Source organism: Typopeltis vanoorti, chromosome 12 (genome assembly GCF_054136105.1).
Source record: "Typopeltis vanoorti isolate ZY-2024b chromosome 12, IOZ_Tvanoo_1.0, whole genome shotgun sequence".
Taxonomy (NCBI): Eukaryota; Metazoa; Arthropoda; class Arachnida; order Uropygi; family Thelyphonidae; genus Typopeltis; species Typopeltis vanoorti.
Genome location: NC_143560.1, coordinates 18,132,538 through 18,154,506, shown reverse-complemented (window position 1 = coordinate 18,154,506; position 21,969 = coordinate 18,132,538). Strand labels below are relative to the sequence as shown.

The following is a 21,969-nucleotide window of genomic DNA, read 5'->3' as shown; positions in this document are numbered from 1 at the left end:
ACAAAACCTCATCCTGTTTGTCCAGGTATGAAATAACACATAGACAGGTTACATCAGAATGTTTATTCCAAGGATTAACAAACTGTTCTTATTTAGTTAACATGTTTGAATAGTATTCTGGCACAACTAGATTCTTAAGGTACTTGAAATATTAATAAAAATTGGTCCAATAATGGCAAACATTGCAAGGGCATCTTGAAGTGGGAGCGAGTGGGGGAGGGGGAGAAAGAAATTTTTTCTACACCTAATGTCAAGCCATTTCAATAAAGTATATCCTTAATAAACTAATATTCTTAAATGGATAAGAATCCTATATTGTTATATAGCCAGTAAGTGAAACTCAAGATCGATAACTACGATCTATGAGTTTCAATGCCGAAAAACTATCGGCGAAGGCAATTCGAAGCAAAGGTGGAGCAAGATCCCTCACTATTCTTGATATTCTCTCATAATGTAAAACACAGCTCCTAGGAGATGTAATACTGTCATTACATTATGAGGGGAGGTTACTACCCAGACCGGTTTCAACCTTTTTTGAGGTCTCATCAGTGAGTAGGTAGACCTGGAAAATATCAAAGCTTAGTTAAAAGAACTTACATACCTTCACTATACGAATGCCATAAAGGTGTGCTTATATTTTGTATCTATTTAATAATTAATTAAATAGATACAAATTTATTTAATTTAATATCTATTCAATTGCCAGAAAACTAGCCTTTTGGCTTTTTATTTTAATTACAAAATACAAGCACACCTTTATGGCATTCGTATAGTGAAGGTATGTAAGTTCTTTTAACTAAGCTTTGATATTTTCCAGGTCTACCTACTCACTGATGAGACCTCAAAAAAGGTTGAAACCAGTCTGGGTAGTGACCTCCCCTCATAATGTAATGACAGTATTACATCTCCTAGGAGCTGTGTTTTACATTATGAGAGAATATCAAGAATAGTGAGGGAGCTTGCTCCACCTTTGCTTCGAATTGCCTTCACCGATAGTTTTTCGGCATTGAAACTCATAGATTGTAGTTATCGATCTTGAGTTTCACTTACTGGCTATATAACAATACAGGATTCTTATCCATTTAATATCTATTCAATTGCCAGAAAACTAGCCTATTGGCTTTTTATTTTAATTACAAAACTAATATTCTTGTAATACGTGGGTGGTCTAAAAAGTTCTCGGCCTAACAATGAAAAAACAAATTTATAATTTCAAAATTATTTTTATTTTTCAACATAATCTCCTGTAAGACTAATACATTTATTCCAGCGATGCTCCAGTACCATTATCCCATCCCTGTAGTGGTCCTCAGTAAGAGATACAAAATACTCCTCTACAGCTGCAATCATCTCTTGATTTGAAGAAAAACGCAGACCAGTGAGGAAGAGTTTTAGTTTTGGTCAGAAATAGAAGTCAGAGGGAGCCAAATATGGGGAAGAATAGGGTGGATTCCAACAATTCATAGTGCAGATCCCTTAATTTTCCCATTGCCAAAACACCTTTGTGGGCAGGTGCTTACTCAAGGGATACAGACAACACTTTGGTTTCTGACAGCTGTATAAAAAAAAACTACTTGATAGAATGATTTGCAATTTCACATCGATGCTTATCCATTGTCCTGATGAAAGATGATTTTTTTCCTTCTGCAAACCTGGTCTTTTCTCACAAATTTTTTCATCTAGTCTGGTTCGACTGGAATAATATTCTAAAAACAGTCCTTCCTTTTTAAATTTACTATGGTGGAGTATGGTGGTTTTCTTCCAGAAGATCCGGTGGTTGTATCCAATACATGATATGCAAGGCCAGATTGACCATAGTAGTGATTGCAGATGTATGATTTCTGTTCTAAACAGATGGTTGCTGATCTACCTGTCTGTCTGAAGTAAGCCAACTTGCAGGAACAGGTTGCTTTATATACTCCAGGCACTGAGAGAGAAGGGAGCTGATCTTTGGTAGAACAGATAAGGGTAGCAAGTTTCCATTGGGGGCTTAAATGCTGTATAGAGGTGGTACTTTTTTTTAAAGACCTGGCTATTTTTTCTGATGTGCAACAGATGTAGGGTATGGCGATGGCATTTCTGAAACCTTCTGAAGCAACGGGCTGAGAAATGGTGAGGAACTGATTAGTTTTTTAATTCTGCAATCACTGTAGCCATAGGAAAGGAAGGTGTTGAGTATTGTTGAGTTCAGTTGAAAGAGAGATTCCACCGGAACAAAGATTACAGGCATTATATGCCATTTTGTTGATAGAGGTGAGTGGGAAGTTTGTAAATGCATCTGCCTGTGTGAGAGGGTTTTCTATATACAGTGAAAGAAAGGTTACCATTCGGAAGGTGTGTTTCTAAGGTGTCTAGGAAGGGTAAACTATTGTTATTTTCTTTTTCCATCATAAACCGGATTCTTGGCTGTAGACTAGTGAGGTGACTGAAGGAGGAGTCTAATGTATCTGGACCATGAGGCCAATTAGAGTACACATCATCTACATATCTTATGTTTTAGGGATGCTGAGTCGATGGCTTGTTTTTTTCAAAATTTTCCATGTAAAAATTGGCAGGCGGGGGGGGGGGGGGGGGACCCATAGCAGTTCCCTCTATCTGTTGATAAATTTTGCTCTTTCAAGAAAAATAACTAGAATTGATGGCAAAGGAAAAGAGATCTAAGATATCAGAAGGAAAAACGTTTTTTAAGAGTGTTAAGGCATCAAAAGTTGTTCCACTTGGTTATACTATAAATTAAAGATGCCAAGAAATTATATTCTTAGTTTAATCCTTTATCCAAGTGTAAGCAAACAAAGTTTGCATCTGAAGTAACTTCAGGACTGGATAACTTGCATATAGAAGCTAATGACTTCACATCACTTGCCTTAGTATCCCATAATTCAAAGCACATATCCTTACAGACATGTATAATGCTATGCATTATGGGAAGGGTCACTATCCAGACTAGTTTCGACGTTCATTGAGGTCTCATCAGTGGGAGCCAGACCCAGAAGTGATGCCAAGGATATTCTAAGTTAAGCACTGTCTGATATGGAATACCAGAGTAAACACACACACACACACACAAATTTTTAGATAACAATAAATAAGGAGTGTGTAACTGGGGAATGTGAGATAATTTGCTACTGTAGAAGAAGCTGACAGCTGAACTATTTCTGACTTGAAGAATTTTATTTGGCTGTTATTCATGTTAACTTGTAACAGAACAAAATAATAAATATAAGTAACATAGCATCCTCAAACTTTATATGGCCATGCGATTATGGTCCCTGGTCCTGCATTAGATGTGCTGTTAACAACAAACACATTTAGATACATTTAAATAGCTGGCATGTACTATGGAAAAATAGCCATATAACCATATATATAGGTGCATTATATATATGGTTATATATTGCACATCATTCAAATGATCCTTTTTTTTTTTTTTCTGCTTACAGAAAATCAAAAAGACTAACACACACACACACGCGCGCGCGCGTGCTGGAAGATACCCAAAAGTCACCCCATCATACAGTCCAGCATACTAGCCTTATAACACACACACACACCTTTTTTGGATAACAGCTACAATTTCTGTAAAACAGATTAAACAAAACACTACATGTCACTTCCTCCCATGACATACAAGATCATAGCAAACTATTCCAATTACTAATTTGGAATACATCTGAAAAGATAACAATGCTACTTAACTACAAGGTGTCCCAAAATTCACGCAAGAAGTAATTTTGATAGAAAACACAAGTTTTTAATTAAAAATTGTAATTTCTTATTGATTCATAAAGTATACAGTATAGGGTTATGCATGGAATAGCATATTGGGTAAATGGCCGCCACGGCTTTGCTGGCACATATGCACTCTTTTGTCGAAATTTTCTATGACCGTTTTGCATAAATGTGGCTGAATTTCATTGATACAGCGCTCAATTTCCTCCTTCAAGGCATGGGTGGTCATGGGTTTGTTGGCATAAACCTTAGACTTCAAAAATCTCCAAAGAAAAAAGTCCAACGCCGTTAAGTCACATGATCTGCGCGGCCAATTCTGATCACCAAAGTGGGAAATTACACGACCAGGAAATGACTCATGCAGTAATCGAATTGTTTCTCGGGCTGTATGGCATGTGCCACCGTCTTGTTGAAACCACATGTCGTCTACATCCATATCTTGCAATGTAGGCACAAAAAACTGGATTATCATGTCGCGATAGTGAGCACCATTAACTGTTATTGCCTTACCAGCCGCATTTTTGAAGAAGAATGGACCAATGATGCCTCCAGCCCAAAATCCGCACCAAACAGTGACACGTTGTGGATGCATTTGTTTCTCAACAATCACTCGTGGATCTTCTGAACCCCAAATGCGACAATTTTGTTGATTAACGAAGCCATCAAGATGAAAATGAGCCTCATCGCTGAAGATGATTTTGTTCGAAAAATAAGCATCCGCTTGTTGTTGTTCCATAATCCATTCAACGAACTCTCTTCGCTGTGTGTGGTCAGTAGGCTTCAGTTCTTGAGCCAATTGAACTTTGTAAGCATAAAGATGCAAATCTTTCGTGAGAATACACTGTAGAGAGCTTCTCGAAATGCCCAATTCAAGACCACGGTGCCGAATTGATGTTCCTGGACTCTCAGCAACACTTTCACGAACTGCTTCGATGTTTTCTGTTGAACGACTTGTTGAAGGACGGCCAGAGTGTATAAGATCACTAATTGATCCAGTTTCCTTGAATTTTTTAATTAATCTCTTCACAACTAATGAAGTTAAATCACTATTCTGACCATATTTTGTACGAAAATTGCAAACTGTAGCTGCCAAACCTTCATTATTTTTAAAATATTGCTTAACAATGAAAATGTGTTGTTCTTTCGCGTAGTGCTCCATTTTTAATAACCCTGAACTGTCAGCTGTCACGCTGTCTTTTTTTTCCTCATTGGCAACACTTTACTGCACAAATGGCGCTAAATTTAAATCTTGCGTGAATTTTGGGACACCCTGTATAATCTTCATACAATTTAAATCTAAGGATAAATTCACTATCTAGGGATAAATTCTATCTTTGACAGACCCAAGAAAGTATGATGTGTGCCTGCAATGTGGCCTAAAATGGATAGCAGCTGGAATGGCTAGAATTATGCCCAAGCAACTTTAGGGGATGCTGCATATTAACTAGAATGTTTACCTGTTTTACAGGATAATAAAACCCTACTACCTCTCTATGAGACAGGTAACTCACCTTCAGTTGAAAAGATCTTATAAAAGTTTCTTGAATCCCAGGTGGGATTCAAACAAAAGGGCAAATTGCAACCACAGTATAGGAATGCTACTAGAAAACATAAGAAACATAAATGCTACCAAGATAAGGTCCTAAGTTAAACTTGCCAAGAAATTATATTCTTGTTTAATCCTTTATCCAGGTGTAAATAGAGGCTGATAACTTCAGTCATGTTCTAATTGCCTTAGTACTCCATGATGCAATGCAAACATCCTTTTGGACATGTAAAATGCTATGTATTATTGAGAAAGATCACTACCAGGACTACCGGTTTTGACTTTTACTGAGGTCTCATCAGTAGGAACCAGACCCCTTGGTATCTCTTCTGGGGTCTAGTTCCTACTAATGAGACCTAGAATTAATGCAGAATACTTCATACACAAACTTATGTTCTTAGATAATTTCTCAACAAATTTAATTTAATTTAATTTGTAATCAAATAAAAATATTTTCTATATAAGTAAGGTGTTGAAGATCATGTGTTGGAAATCAATTCACACAGGATTAAATGCAAGAAAATTAAGGTATTACAAGAATGCCTCGGGATTCTGTTCTTTCACATATTCACCTCCTCCTCCTCCTGTACACAAATGACCTTTTGTTCATGTCCTTAAATCCTCTCCTATCCTAACCAAAGTTTGGCTAATAACATGCACTAATATCTTGCACTGCCAAAACATTCCATCTTTCAAGAGCTTCTAAAAAATTTCTATGCCATTCTTTAACAGGTGAAAACAATCTAATTAACTTCAATATTACCAAAATATAGCTCTCTCTCTCTCTCTCTCTCTCACATACACACACACACAAAAGAATGCCATTTGGCTGGAAAGACTGGATTTGAATCCTGTCTAAGATGAAAATTTTATATACGATTTTCATATGAAGATGAATTAGCCAGTCTCATACGAAGGTAGCAAGGGATTTTTTCTTCCTGGAATCTCGAGTTTCTCACTCAGGTAACTGTCCAGAAGAAAACGCACACAATTTAAAGACATGATATACTGGCTTCATATCCTTAGTAGTTTTGGCTATAATTCAGAACAACTTGCAAAAGAACAATTTACTACATTTTGCCTTATTAATGATAACACCAAGATTTTCAAACAAAATCAGATTTCTCTTCTCAGGCTGACATCCAGTCATTCTCTCTCTCTCTCTCTCACATACACACACACACAAAAGAATGCCATTTGGCTGGAAAGACTGGATTTGAATCCTGTCTAAGATGAAAATTTTATATACGATTTTCATATGAAGATGAATTAGCCAGTCTCATACGAAGGTAGCAAGGGATTTTTTCCTCCTGGAATCTCGAGTTTCTCACTCAGGTAACTGTCCAGAAGAAAACGCACACAATTTAAAGACATGATATACTGGCTTCATATCCTTAGTAGTTTTGGCTATAATTCAGAACAACTTGCAAAAGAATAATTTACTACATTTTGCCTTATTAATGATAACACCAAGATTTTCAAACAAAATCAGATTTCTCTTCTCAGGCTGACATCCAGTCATTCTCGGTATACAAACACATCATGTCTATAGCCTCCTTAGGCATGAAAAAAAATTTGTTCTTTTCTTCTCAAGATATAACTTGTCAAATGTACCAAATCTCAGAATAATATTCTCACATTTTTAGTGATACATCAAAAACTTTCCTAAAAATTTTTATCTGATCTGGTCAATCTTCTTCTCAAAAACTTATTCATGCATGGGTCTCGCCCACTGTTTGTCTTGATCTTATGTCTTTTCAATAGATATTTGAGTGCAATTCTAGTAAATGGACATCTGTCATTCCTTCATATTCCTCTAAAACTGAAAGAATGCAAGTTAATGCTGGTCAACATCCACTGATGGTCCAGTGACAAATTCAGTGAACTAGACTCTCTCTCTCTCCTCCTTTATGTCACTCCCTCCAAACTCTGGAAAGTGCCATTATTTCATACTTAGTGTTTTTCATTCTTTATTCATAAATAGGATACACTGCAATAGATAAGCAGCAGAATAATGTATCAAATGAGTCTTATTCTTTATAGGAGTTCTAGTTTTATCTTCAACCCATTAGAATTCCAATGTATTGAGTTGGCAAATAAGTTTGTTTGGTTTTTCAGAGTGGAATGAAACACATTTTATTTAATATATATAATACCTACAAGTCAGTTATATATTGACCCTCTTTATCAATGACCTCTTGCCATCTGTCCATCAACTTCATTATTCCGCATTCATAAAACTCCTGAGGTTTACTGGTGAAAAACTGATCCAGGTGTCTTTTGACAGCCTCCTCATTAGCAAAGGTTTTCCCATTCAGAGAATTCTGCAACAATCGGAATAAGTGGTAATCGTAAGGTGCCAGGTCCGGTGAATACGGAGGATGTGGCAAAACATCCCAGCCAAGACGTAACAATTTACTTCGGATTGTTAACGATGTGTGGGGTCTGGCATTGCTGTGGTGAAAGACAATCCTTTCAGATTTGCCAATTCAGGACATTTTGTGCTAATTGCACGGGCCAGTCGCACTAACTGTGAGCAACAGACAGTTGAATCAATCGTTCTGCCTGATGGTAACACCTCGTAGACAACATCTTTATAATCCAACCACACAGAGAGCATGATATTCTTTGGGTGCAATGCCGCTTTTGAGGTTGTTTGCAGCAGTTTGCTCTTGTACCCCTATGATCTTTTACGTACACGTTATCGTACATGACCCATTTTTCATCTTCCATAATCATCTGCTTCAAAAATGGGTCGCTTTCTTGGCAATGTCGCAGAAAATCACAGATGGATATGCGAGCAGTCATAATGGTCTCAGTCAATTCATGCAGCACCCAAACATTCAGTTCTGAAACATATCCCAGCTTGTGCAAATGGTTTTCAACACTCATCACTGATGAGGTTGATTTTCATCACTGATGTCAAAATCTCCAAAACGGAATTTGGCAAACCACTTTTGGCATACTTGTTCTGTTAAGGCACCATCCCCATATATGCTGCATATTATTTTTTATGGGCCTCCACAGCTCGTTTGCCTTTTTTTGAAATAAAAAAGCAAAATATGCCAATAATATTATTTCCTTCCGTTTCTAAAAATATGTTACACACATGCAACTGAAGTGGGCAAAACAAAAATTCACTGAAAGGTTATGTGAAATGTTGCCCTTCAACTGCACAATAGCATTGCGCATTAGCGAAACAATAGCAGCAGGCGAAGCGGCGTAAACTCGTACTAACGCATAAACCGAATGAACTTATTTGCCAACCCAATATAAAAATGTCAATCTTCATGAATGGCAGGCAATATCAAGCAGAGTGATGTGGACAAATATCAGAACTAGACAATGAGACTTATTTGTGCCTATGGTCAGAAAGAAAGTTCTACTAAGGTAGAAGTGGAGGAATTTTTTGAGGTTTTAGAAAAAGCAACTGACACAATGAAAAAAGGAAAAGTTGGTCCTTGCTGGAGATCTAAACAGTAGAGGGAAATGACTGTCAGATATACAGAAATATTTTGGGAAAATTTGAAAAAAAGAGCACAGCTAATAATAATGGCAAATATTTGTTGGATTTCTGCTCATGTAATAACCAGCCCATGTAATAACATGGACTGGTTATTACAAACACAATGTTACAACATAAAAATCTGCACAAATTCACATGGAGAGAAGATGCAAGGAATAAGAAAAGTCTCACTGACTATGTTATTGTTGATAGTGATGTTTTTTCTCACTGGTGCAGGACACTGGAGTGTACAGAGGATTTGAAACTGGAAGTGATCACCATTTAGTTTAGAACAGGATAAAATAGAATTTCATATTGAAAAGAACATGCTCTCAGTTGAGAACTGTAGACTACAATACACAAACATTACTGAAGAAAAAATGAAAGAGTTTGAGACAGGAACCAAACCTTGGAGATTCAGTGGCAAGCCATAAAGAAAACATAGGCATTTGGTGAGGTTGTCTGCAAGGAGAGAAAAATCAGAACTTTGGTGAATACAGAAAGTTAAAGAGGCAGTGAAGGGAAAAGAAGAAAGCATATCAAAAGTTGCTGAAGAATAAGTCAGCTTATGCTCTTAGAGAAGAGTCACTACCCAGACAAGTTTCGACCTTTACTGAGGTCTCGTCAGACCCAGAGGTGGTGATACTAAGGTGGAAGTAATGCAGAAGTCATATCACCATATACCATTTGCCAAAAGGTGTCAACACCTTATTATTAAAATTCTGTGGATTAGAGATAGTTGATGGAAGTTTTTTCACTTGGCTATGCTGCCAGTTATATATTTGGTTTAATCCTTTATCCAAGTGTAGGCAAACAAAGTTTGCACCTGAAGCATTTTCAGGACTGGGGCAACTCTTGGTAAAGGTGATATAACCTTTTGGCAACTGGTATATTTGATTATGACTTCTGCATTACAGGTAACCTTCGTATAACATGGTACTTATACAACGCGGTTTCAATATAACGTGGTCTACAAATTGTAGTATCCCTTGTTCAATGCGGTTTCGATATAACGCGGTCTACAATTTCTAGTAACCCTTTATTTTTTTATTTTTTCATATTTTTCACCGCAGGACTTAAAAATCAAATTTTATCCGTTAAATTTGTGTCTGCCCGTGTCGCATAAGTAGTTATAAGTATCGAATTTAGTTTTATTGTATCACTGAATAAGGTACTGTACAGAGGCTTTTGCAGTCTGTATCATTCTCAACAAATACTGCAATTAGAGACAGATGGAATAAAAACGGTGCTAACTAATAAATCACATGTCCCCTCTCACAGAAACTATGCTGTATAGATTAAAGCAAAACCATATGTTGCACTGAAACACGGTATCTAACTAAAAACTATTGTCCAATTTTTCAATTATGAAATAAGTGTTTGTTTTATTGCATTTGAAATTCTCTATGTCATTATGACAGATTACAAAGGCTAACTTAAAATAAAAGACTACCAAGAATTGAAACATGTGATATAATGAATGTGTGAGTTCACCTGCCAAGAAGCCATAAAATTCAACCAAGGGGTGAAATGTTTATGTGAGTTGAGCTAGTCAGTAATGAGAAGTTCCATCGGAACAATAAATGACACCCTGTTGTGAATGTGTTAAAACTAATAGTGAATGTTGTTATGACAGTTTCATATGTTATGGAATTCGACTGAAGAGAATTAGCATTTCAACTCAACACTTGTCAGTTGCTTTTGTCTTTGGGTAGCATGATCTTTTGTTAATACTGCACCAATCGTATGCATGTCTTTAGAGCTGCTGTCTTGTGTAAAATTCAGCTTGTACGTATTGTAACAATTAAAAAAAAAACTTGAATAATTTATAAGCATATAAAAGATATCACCTGGAAATCGTTGATATGCCAGCAAAATTCTCAGACGTGCCACAGGTTCGCCATCTAGGGTTTACTGTATAAAGTGTTTATTGTTGAAAATTGTCTTCGTTTTCTGCCAGGAAAGCACATTTAAAATTTAAAATCATAACTGTGTTATTCTCAAGCTGAGAAGTTTATTTTCTGGTGAGTTACATACATATGTAATGCTTTTTTTTATGTAAAAGTTTATTTTTATTGTAATGGCCACTAAAACTGCAACGAAAGGGAGAAAAACAACACTGAAGAGGAAATTCATTTCTCTCGAAGAAAAAATTAAAATCTTGGATCGGTTGAAAATTGGAGAAAAACCAGGAGTTGTTGCAATGACTCTGAATTTAAATGAATCAACAATTCAAACAATCAAACAAAATGAACATAAAATCCGAGAAAGTGTTATTGCTGGGTCAACGGTAGGTGCAAAGTGCGTTGCTCATGTTCGCGATATTCTAATAGAAAAAATGGAGAAATCTCTAATGATTTGGATAGAAGATCACACTCAAAAGAAAATTCCTTTGGATGGACACCTTATTAAGCAAAAAGCTTTCAAAGTTTATAAACATTTAAAAGAACTTGATCAAGATTCTTCAGAAGAAATCTCTCAGCATGGATTTTATGCCCGTAAGGGTTGGTTCGAAAACTTTAAAAAGCGGTTTTCTTTGTATAATCTTAAAATCCAAGAAGAATCAGCAACAGCAGATGTTGAAGCTGCCCAGAAATACCCAGCAGAACTTTTAAAAATCATTAAAGAAGGTGGTTACAATGCAGACCAGGTGTTCAATGCAGATGAATCTGGGTTATATTGGAAAAAAATGCCAAAACGCACCTATATTTCGAAAAATGAAAGATCAGCTCCTGGATTCAAAGTTTCCAAAGGTAGAATTACTCTACTGTTTTGTAGTAATGCATCAGGTGACAAAAACCAATGTTTATTAACCGATCCGCAAATCCTCGCGCGATGAAAGAGCTCGACAAGTCCACCCTACCTGTTTATTGGTGAGCCAACAAAAAGGCATGAGTTACAGCTAGCATATTTGAAAATTGGTTTTTCAAGTGTTTTGTACCCGATGTAGAAAGTTGCACAAAGAAAAAGAATATGAACTTCAAAATTCTACTAATTTTAGATAATGCACCAGGCCACCCAACAAATTTAAGTCATCCAAATATTAAAATAACTTTTTTGCCGCCTAATACTACTTCACTTATTCAACCACTCGACCAAGGAATAATATCAACATTTAACTCATATTATATTTGGCGAACATTTCAATTAATTTTGGAAAAAATGAAATCTAATCCTAACATGACACTGCCTCAAGTGTGGAAAGAGTTTTCAATATTGAATTGTGTAAAAATTATTTCTCTGTCCATTAAGGAATTACAACCCTCTATGCTTGCTGGAAAAAATTATGGCCTGAAGTCGTTCTGGAACAAAATTTCATACTTCTAGTGGATGCCGAGCTACGTCGTATAATAAACATCGTGCACATTTTTGGTGGAGAGGGCTTTTGCGATATGGTTGAAAACGAAATTAGTGAATTAATTGATGGAGAAACAGATTTAAATGAGGAGGAACTGGTACAATTAATAGATGGTGTCAAACCAAATGGCGGAAAGTTCTGCCGAACATTCTGATTGTGATGAATCCATTAAACAATTTAGTTTAAAGAAATTAGCAGAAGGATTGGACTTGGCAAGAAAGTTAGGAAATTATTTTACGGATAATGATCCCTCAATGGAGCGCCTGGGAAAATTCACGAGACAAATGGATATTTGTTTAGCGTCTTATTACTGGACTTCTTGATGACTAAACCAGCCGAAGTATGCAATGAGAATTATACAAATGATGTCCAAGAGATTTCAAGTGGTGACGACCTCTGGTCACTTAAAGAACATCTACGAAATGTTATTTCTGAAGACAGTGATGACGATTAAAATATGCACTTTATTTTATTGTGTCTAAAACATTTATGCAATGAAATTTATGTACAATTTGTAATTTTTATAATTTTATACTACGTATTTGTCTCATAGTTTGTTTTCTTAACGAATTAAATAAAAATATTGTTTTTGTTGGATATGTCGTCGTTTATATAATTTAAAAAAAAAAAACGATTTCAGAACATAACCCTACTTTTTCTATGTGATCTAAGTCTTATAATGCGATTTATATAATGCAGCATTTCTATGGAACCTAACATCTGCGTTATACGAGGGTTACCTGTACTTCCATCTTAGCATCTCAACATCTGGGTCTAGCTCCCACTGACGAGACCTCAATAAAGGTCGAAACCAGTCTGGGTAGTGACCTGACCCTTCCCTTATTGCATAGCATTATACATGTCCTCAAGGAGATGTGCTTTGCATTATGGGATACTAAGGCAAGTGATCAGATACCACCTTTACCAGAAGGTTCCCCTGTCCTGAAAATACTTCAGGTGCAAACTTCGTTTGCTTAAACTTGGATAAAGGATTAAGCCAAATATATAATCAGTAGTTAGAATTGAAGTACAGGAAAATGGTTTGATGTTAAATATGGTGTCAGACAAGGATGTACATTATCCGTTCTGTTATTCATTATCATTATGGATCACATTATGAAGGAAAGTGGTATTATACCTGATATCAAAATTAAAGATATTTATCTCAGCGCTTTACTTTATGCAGATGATATTATACTTTTAAATAAATTCAGTACAGTTTGCAAGATTCCCTGACTAAACTGAGTAACTGTTGTAATAAATTTGGTATGAAAATCAGCAATAACAAGACAAAGATAATGAAAATAGGTAGAAACACTGAAAATATCAACTGCACTGTAAATTGACAACCTATAAAATAAATAAAACATTTCATCTGCCCAGGCATAATTTTTAGTGAAGAACAGTAAATTAAATATGGAAATAGACAACAGAGTCAACCAAGTCAGTATGGTAGGAAGTTAACTGAATACATTTATATGACATAAGAGAGAAATTAGCTGTATACAAGACTGTGTTCAAACCTATTTTAACTTATGGATCTGAGAGCTGGGTTAGAAATAAAACACCTGACCGAAGACTAGAGACCACAGATATGAGAATCCTGAGAAAGATTAGGGGTGTGAACAGATTCTCGATGGCAATATCATATTAAAAACAACGATATTAGGAAAGAACTTGACATTTTTAGCATCCAGGAATGTGTTAGGAGAGCTAATCTCAGGTGGTATGGTCACTTAAATGGAGTGGGAGAGGAAAGATTAGCAAAACAAGTGTTCTCTGCCAGGTTGGCAGGAAAAAGACCCAGAGGAAGACCAAGATGTAGGTAGATTGATACAGTAGAAAGTGCCTTAGAAGACAGAAATATAAGATCTGATAATGTTGGAGTCTTGACAGATAACAGATTGATTTGGAAGAAGATTGTTGACAGAAAGTTAGTAATGATGTATGTTTTTCATGCAGTACTATCATAATATCCTGTACACCCCCTTGAGAGTACATGTCAGGAAATTGATGATGATGGTGATGAAAATTGTCAACATTCCTAAACCTATTTGAAAAACAAATTTTTAATAATTAGTAAGCTCTACAAATATATTCATCTAAAATGTATATACCTTTTTACTGCTTCAGCCTCTGGTAAATTTCCAGGATAAAAAGAGACACTGTAATCTTCAAAATAAATTTCACCAGGTTCTAACAGTAACAATGAAAACCTGAAATAAGAATATTACTTAATAATGAGATCCTATTTAATAACATAAAATAAGTGTTTTATTTTTATTAAAATCAAAATTGTTATTATTATTACTAACAGACCTCCTCAGGGTCAGTAGACACATTGCAAGGGTTTTGCTCAACTAACAATAAGCCTGTGACACCTTCAGATGTGTACATCTCAAGGTTGTGTACCATTGGAGAACTCTTGCCTTAGAATATAACATCATAAAGCAGCCAAAGAATTTTCTTAAAAATGTTTGAATTGTCTAAATTATAAATTCAGCACCTTACCATTTCAAAAATCATATTAAAACTTAAATGTAAATTTTATAAGCACAGAATTCTGACATGGGAAGGAGAATGATGAATCTGTGCTGACCATTGTAGTAAGATGGGAGGTAAAAAAAAAGTTCAGAAATCGGTGTGTAGTAATATTAAGCTTAAAATTCATCTTCTACTACTTGAGAACTTTCAAAAAAGAAAGTTCTCAAGTAGTAGAAGATGATTAAAATGGAGCGACTAAATAAGTGTCGAATGAGAGCAGAAGTTCTGAATTACATACTGGCTAGCATTTTTGGAATGGTAGTAGGGTGTCAGAGACATTGGTTAGATGTAGGATATAAGAATGTTGGATACATAATGTGCAAGACTTTATGGAGATTCAGCATAAGTTGTTAACCCATACACATTAGTGTCATAATTTTTATGACACTTATGTGTCATAAAAATTATGACCAAGTCAGATGACTCACGTGTTTTAATATTTCTGTCAAAGTATGTTGCTATTATTAACATCAGACTTCCATGGAGTCAAAAGATTCATGGTGTGTGTGGGGGGGTCAGTGCAATGCATTCCACTGACCAACCACTCTCCATGCAAAGAACCTACTCCTTATGCCCCTGCTCACACCATCCTTATACAACAAAGTTGTATAAGGATGGTGTGAGCATATGCCCCCTTTGTTTTATCTCCTTCCCCCATTCTATGAAAAATTTCTTCCACATTAACCTGGTAACAACCTTTTACCAATTTAAATGTCTCAATCATATACCCTCTCTTCCTCCTATTAACAAGGATTTGCAAACTGAATTCCCTCAATTCATATCCCACATTCCAAAGACCAGTTACAACCTTAGTCAGTCTCCTCTGAACCCTTCTCAACATTTCCTCATCGCCACAAAAACCAAGAGACCAAATCTCTGCACAATAATTCATATGAGGCGTGATAAAGGCCTTATACAAGGGAACCAGAATCTCTTTATTTCTACAAGTTAAGGTCCTCTGCATCATTGGCATAATCTGATGTGATGTCTTCACAACTTTGCAATGTGACTTCTGAATTTCAGATCCTTCTTCACCACCACTCCAATGTCTCTTATGACAACCGCCTCCAAAATTTCCTACCAAGTGTATACTTTGCATCCTGTTGTTGCCTACCAAATTTCAGAACCTTATACTTGACAACACTGAAATGACACTTCCAAACTGTTGCCCACTCATAAAATCTATTCAAATCTTCCTGTAAGGCCACATCTGCTTGATTCCTAATCACTGTCCTCAGTTCTGTATTATCTACAAACAATTGAATATCACCAGTTAACACATTCATTGCCAATCACGCGATATCGCGTGGACGTCGCTATCAAGTAAAAAAAATTTGGCCACCACACGAAATTCCAATTTTCAGCTTGGCAATGAACGTGTTAAACCTATCTCGATATCATTAATATACAGATTAAAAAACAATGGTCCCAAAACTGACCCGTCACACATCACTAGTGACTTTCCTCTTTTGAGGCAGTGTCCTCACCCCATACAAAACTTACTGCTAGACCAACTCACTAGTCTATCATCCAATCTCATTTGCTTCAGTTTAGTGACCAACTTGTGGTGTGGCAATCTATCAAAAGCCTTTACAAAATCTAAGTATACCAGTATATGTCTCTCCGTTGTCCAATACATTCATCACCTTGTTACAATACGTAAGTTTGTAAAACATGACCTCCCTTTAACAAATCCAAAGAATACCACTTATCAACCTACTTTCATATCCTATCTCTCAGCAACCTCTGAAACACCTTAATAACTCTAGATATACAGATCAGCCTATAATTTGTTGCCTTAGCCTTTTCACCACCTCTGTGAAGGGGAACAATTTTGCCTTCCTTCTGCTCCTTTGGGACTTGTGCTGTTGCAAGACTTGTTAAACAGATAAGCAAAGACTGATGCTAACTCTTTAGAACATTCCTTTAAGCTACACAGTGATATGTCATTAAGTCCTACTCCTTACTGGCGTCTAGCTTGTTGAACTCTTCTACCTCTTGCTTGCTCATCATTAAGTCTTCTCTCATTTCATTCTCTATGCATGACTTCTGATTTCACACTGAGGATGAAACACCCTGCTGAACTGCTCAGTGAACACCTTGACTATGTCCTGTGCAGAATCAGCATCTTACCATATTTATTCTTCCTTCTATTTGCCACATATCGAAAAAATTCATGTTTTATTTGCCTGAGTCACTCTCCTGGTCTGCTCTTTATACTCTTCATACAACTGATTATTACTATTATTCATCTTGTGCTGCCTCAAAAGTGCTTTCTTCCAGATTGAATGCTTAATTTCCTCATTCAATCATTTTACACCTCTTATTCAGCCTTTTCACCTTCAGAATATATTCACACATTGATGCTATTATGTATTCTTTGTCAGTTCCCACGCAGCATTTATTTCCTTACTGCTCTACTCCTCATTCCGTGCTATAGCTCCATGCTATCTGATATGCTTGACATAATCACCAGCCTTGTAGTTCCACGTATCTCCTTTCCTCATAGAAGTCTTCATATGGCTAGCCACAACCTATGTGATCACTCTCACCAACTGCAGGGAAGTATGAAACCCCACTCATATCCTCTGATGAACCGATCAGATCCCAAACTCTTGATCCTCGCATGCCCTCCTTTACATACTACTTGAGACAGTTGTCTCTCAAGAACTCTAGAAATTCAATTTTCCTTATTCCAATCTATACCACCATAATTAAAATCACCTATAATAATCACCATTTCTTTGTTCACTAACTGAAGATGCTTATATGTTCCTTCATCACCACCCTCCACACTCACTAGCCTATAGCAACATCCGACTAAACATCCAACTAAATTCAATTTTCCTTATTCCAATCTATACCACCATAATTAAAATCACCTATAATAATCACCATTTCTTTGTTCACTAACTGAAGATGCTTATATGTTCCTTCATCACCACCCTCCACATTCACTAGCCTATAGCAACATCCGACTAAATATCTCTTCCTCTCAACCTCCACCTCACACCACACCGCTTCAAAACCATTGTTACTATTCCCCTCTTTCATGTCTACCTTATGTGGACATAATTCCCTTGCTACCATCAGCAGCACTTCCCTCTTCGCAGAAAACACTGTACCATTCCATTTCTATTCTTGTTAGCATAGCATGTTCATTCAACCATGTTTCACTTATTCCAATAATTTTGGGACGAATAAACTCAATCAGTGAAACAATTTAATCTTCCTTATTTCTGACACTCTTGGCATTTGTAAATAAAGTTCACTTTTTTTTTTTCTTTTCACAGCAGTTCACTTTTAGGTATATAACCAGTCTTGGAGAGTGGTAATAAAGAGCAGGCCTTTGGCCTGCTCTTTATTACCACTAGCCATCTATTACCAGTTGGAAGAGAAGAAAAAATTTTCACAGTAATATTAATCAGTATTTACAAATAATGATCTACACACATTATTAGGCTTTTAAACTTAAAGAATATATGTTTTTTTTTCACCTTTTATTAATGCAATTTTTGGTCTTCCACTATCAGAGCATTATTTCAATTTTAATTTTCTTCAGTGATAGACAGAAAGTTATGATATTTGCAGCAATGCATGTTAAAATTGATAAGATGTATCATAGTTAGAACATTAGAACAAAGATAGGTCCAGTGGCTGTGTGCTTTGCAACCATATGCCTGGGGTAGGAGTGTTCTAAGTTTGATTCCCGTCGGTGACGTGATGAGCTGAAGGATTATCTTCCTCAGCCAAAGCAAGTTAGCTGGTCTCGGGCATGGACAGTAGGGTTTCCCCCCCAGTTTATTCTGGGGTTTTTCATCCTGCAAAGCAGGCAAACTGGCCTTGAGAACTCAACGCTACAGGATATAGGATACAACAGGGTGTAGGACTGACCACCTTATCCTGTGAATGGTTTGAGGTCCGATGATTAACAAACCCTCGACACTGCAAGGTAAAAGAGGGTAAAAGGAAGATGAGATATAAAAGACAAATATCAAGCTTTTTTTTTTAGAACTTTGTTTCATTTCAGTGACATACCACAATTCAAAACCAACTAAACAACTTTGCACAGCAGATTACTGAATAATTGAATACAATTATTCAATAATCTGAAAACAATAATTGAATACATCAATTATTACAATGGGTGTCTTCATGGAGTCAGAAGACTCATCACAGATAATATACCCTTATGATGAAGGTAAAAAACTCCATACATTAATGGAAGATCCCCAAGATCTCAAATGTAATATACTGCTCATTTATTCTGGTTTGAGACCTTTAACTAATAAGACACTTTTGAATAAGTGGAAATATGCTGATCAAGGAAAATGCATTGTATTATCATTATGTGAATTCTATCCATAAAAGGTTGTAAACTTATACATTTGGTACTACTGATGAACTAATGATTCATCTCAGAAATCCTCAAGAACAAAAATGATACTCTTAAGCCATGTCAAGTTTCCAATAAGCAAGATGGTGGCTCCACATCTGGTCATGAAAATCATACTAAATAAAACAAAGACATTCACAATCCATGTCTAGAGCAGAATCTGAACTCATAGCCTGTTGGTTGAAGAGAGGAGATATTACCTACGTAACAGTACTAGCAGAAAAGTTTAAGATAGTCATATTCTGGATTCTGCTAAAACATTTGAGAGATTGCTATATGGCAAGTTGGTGAACTAAGTTGGTGTATTCAAATAGCTCCAATCTCAAACACAGTACCATTAATCTATAGATTAAATTGTAATGGCCCAAGAACATAACTTAAGGGATGGATGAATAATAGAATAGTGAGTTAGATAGGATAATAACTATGTGATATATCACAAAAAGCTGCATATAAGGAAGCAGCGTTCCAGAAAACAAAAGAAAAAAAAAAGAGTAACAAGTGACATCGAACAGATTCATGTTCTTGGGCAATTACTGCTTAATTTATATACTAATGGTATGATTTGAATTCAAACTGTTCAGCTCTCTGAAATCATATAATGTTAAGAACAGTTATGTGGTTATGCTGATTTCATGTTATGTTCTTATGGTAGAATTCAAATCAGGTGGCAAAGTGTGAAAATAAATGGATAAGATGCTACTAAGTTATAGGTGTTGCACTTGAAACAATACATATATGGAATATTGCATAGTTTCTTAGTGGAACTGCACTGGAAGAGGGGGAGAACAGAAAATCAAAGGGATATAAAATTCAGGAAACACAATTCTTGAACTGAACAGAACACAGAGTATTGCTGCAATGAGAGAAGCAATGACAAGAGGAGCAGGCCTATATTATTTGTACAATCTGAAAATATTTGGTTGTCATTCACTAATTCAGGCAGGCTGAGCAATGAGTCCTCAGACTCCATGTAGGTGTCATGCAATAATAATATATTTCAATGAAATCATTAAAAAAATTTTATTTGCAGTGGCAAAGTTGAGAACCATGTATTACTATTATTATTCAGGCCTCCATGAGTCAAAAGACTCATTGTGGGAGGTCCTTCCTAAGAAACACAAAGTCTACCAAGACTCATCGAGGGAGGTCCCTCCTAGGAAACAAAGTCTATCACACCACTCCTTAAACTCATTGACCGTTCTCGCTCTCACCACTCTATCAGGCAATGCATTCCATGTTTCAACTACCGTCCATGCAAAAGAAACCACTCCTCACCCTCTTGCTCACAGTTTCCTTTCATAACTTCCAGGGATGGGCCCTTGTCATCACTCCTTCCCGCTGTTCAACCAAGCGAAAGAACTCCCCAGTGTCAACCCTATAACCACCTCTCAACAGTTTAAAAGTCTCAATCATATCACCTCTCCTTCTTCTATCCACCAAACACTGCAATCCACATTCCCTCAGCTGTTCCTCATAACTAACATTGTACAGGGTGCCACATGATAAGGATTATGGAAGTATTATCTAGAATGTTCAAAACAAAGAATATTTTAGACTTTACTAGAAGTAAAAAAATGACAAGGAAAGATGGGGAGGTTATTATCCTCCCCATCTTTCCTACTTGACTACTTTTTATAGATTTGGTCATCTTGGTTTCAGGAGGGTGGTAGACAAGATCCAGAGATGAGTAACCAAACTAGTGATGGAATGTAGTATGTGGGTTGCAAAGTTCAGTTGATAGGGAAAAGAGAGAACATGATAAAAACTTACAAATTACTAGAGAGATTCTATAAGATGACACACAAAAGAAATTTTTCAATACATGATGAGCATGGAGAGAATAAGGGGTCACCCATGGAAGCTGTGTGTGACAGTGTAGTTAGTAATGGTGTGCAGACTAGATTTTTTTGCTAGTGTACTGCTATTTTCAGACTTGAACTAATTTGGATGCACAAATAAATGATGCAACCTTATGGAAGTTTTTCAAAGAAATATGAAAGGTATTCTAAAAACAGCAATGTTTTATTTCTATTCTTTGCTCATTCTGTTTACTTAAAAGCAACTTATAAAAATCTTGAACTACTTCTTGATATTCTTGATAAACTGCAATAAAGAGAACAGAATGGTTACTTTGTGGAGATTAAACGTGCTCTGAAATTTAATTTAATTTTTTTTTTTTTTTTTTAAATATCTAGTTCACACACTAAAGGCCACAAGACCTATAGCACATTAATGCCATGTGTAGGCAAGAGGAATAGAAGAAAGGAGGAGTCTGTTCACATTTTGCTTGAATAGCTGAGAGTTGTAATCTATCTTTGGGGAAGGCAGAGCGGGGAGATTGTTCCAAAGGACAGAAGTAAATGGAATAAAAGAGGAGGCAGTGAACTTGGTTTCATGAGTTTTAAGATGGACTGTAAAAGGGTGTTGGTTAGCAGTGGCTCTTGTTTTAATGATTTTTGAGGAGAGTGGATGAATAATATTGGCCAATTCAGCAGAGTTGAATTGGCAATTGTCCTTGCCCCACTGGGATATAGCTAGGAGATCTGAGTTCAGGTCCCTGATCATGGTAGATCTTGAGGATTCTAATACTTGAGCACTAACAGGTTTGTAGAACGAAAAGGAAGAATGGAGTATACTGTCATCGGTAAAGCTATGGATAGGACTGGCAGTCTGTGACAACAGGTCGTTTATATACAGGAGGAAGACAGTGGGTGAAAGAACAGAACCCTGAGGTACTCCTGCAATGGTAGAGAAATATGAGGAGCCTGATTACATGGAAATAACAAATTCTGTTTTTGACTCAGACACTGGATCCAATATTCAACACTAGATAAGAAAGATAGGTGAGAAATTTTGCCTCAGACTCAAAAAATATTATTATTTATTTT

The 21,969-nt window shown here is 36.2% G+C and overlaps 1 protein-coding gene across 1 annotated transcript in view; it reads right to left on the bottom strand.

Moving 5' to 3' along the window:
- Positions 1–21,969, bottom strand: part of LOC150100611 (protein FAN-like) — a 477,112-nt gene that overhangs the window by 448,784 nt on the left and 6,359 nt on the right. The window contains exon 2 of the mRNA XM_090401841.1: positions 14,256–14,354. Within this exon, the coding sequence (XP_090257967.1) occupies positions 14,256–14,354 (99 nt within the window). The remainder of the gene's footprint in view (positions 1–14,255; positions 14,355–21,969) is intronic.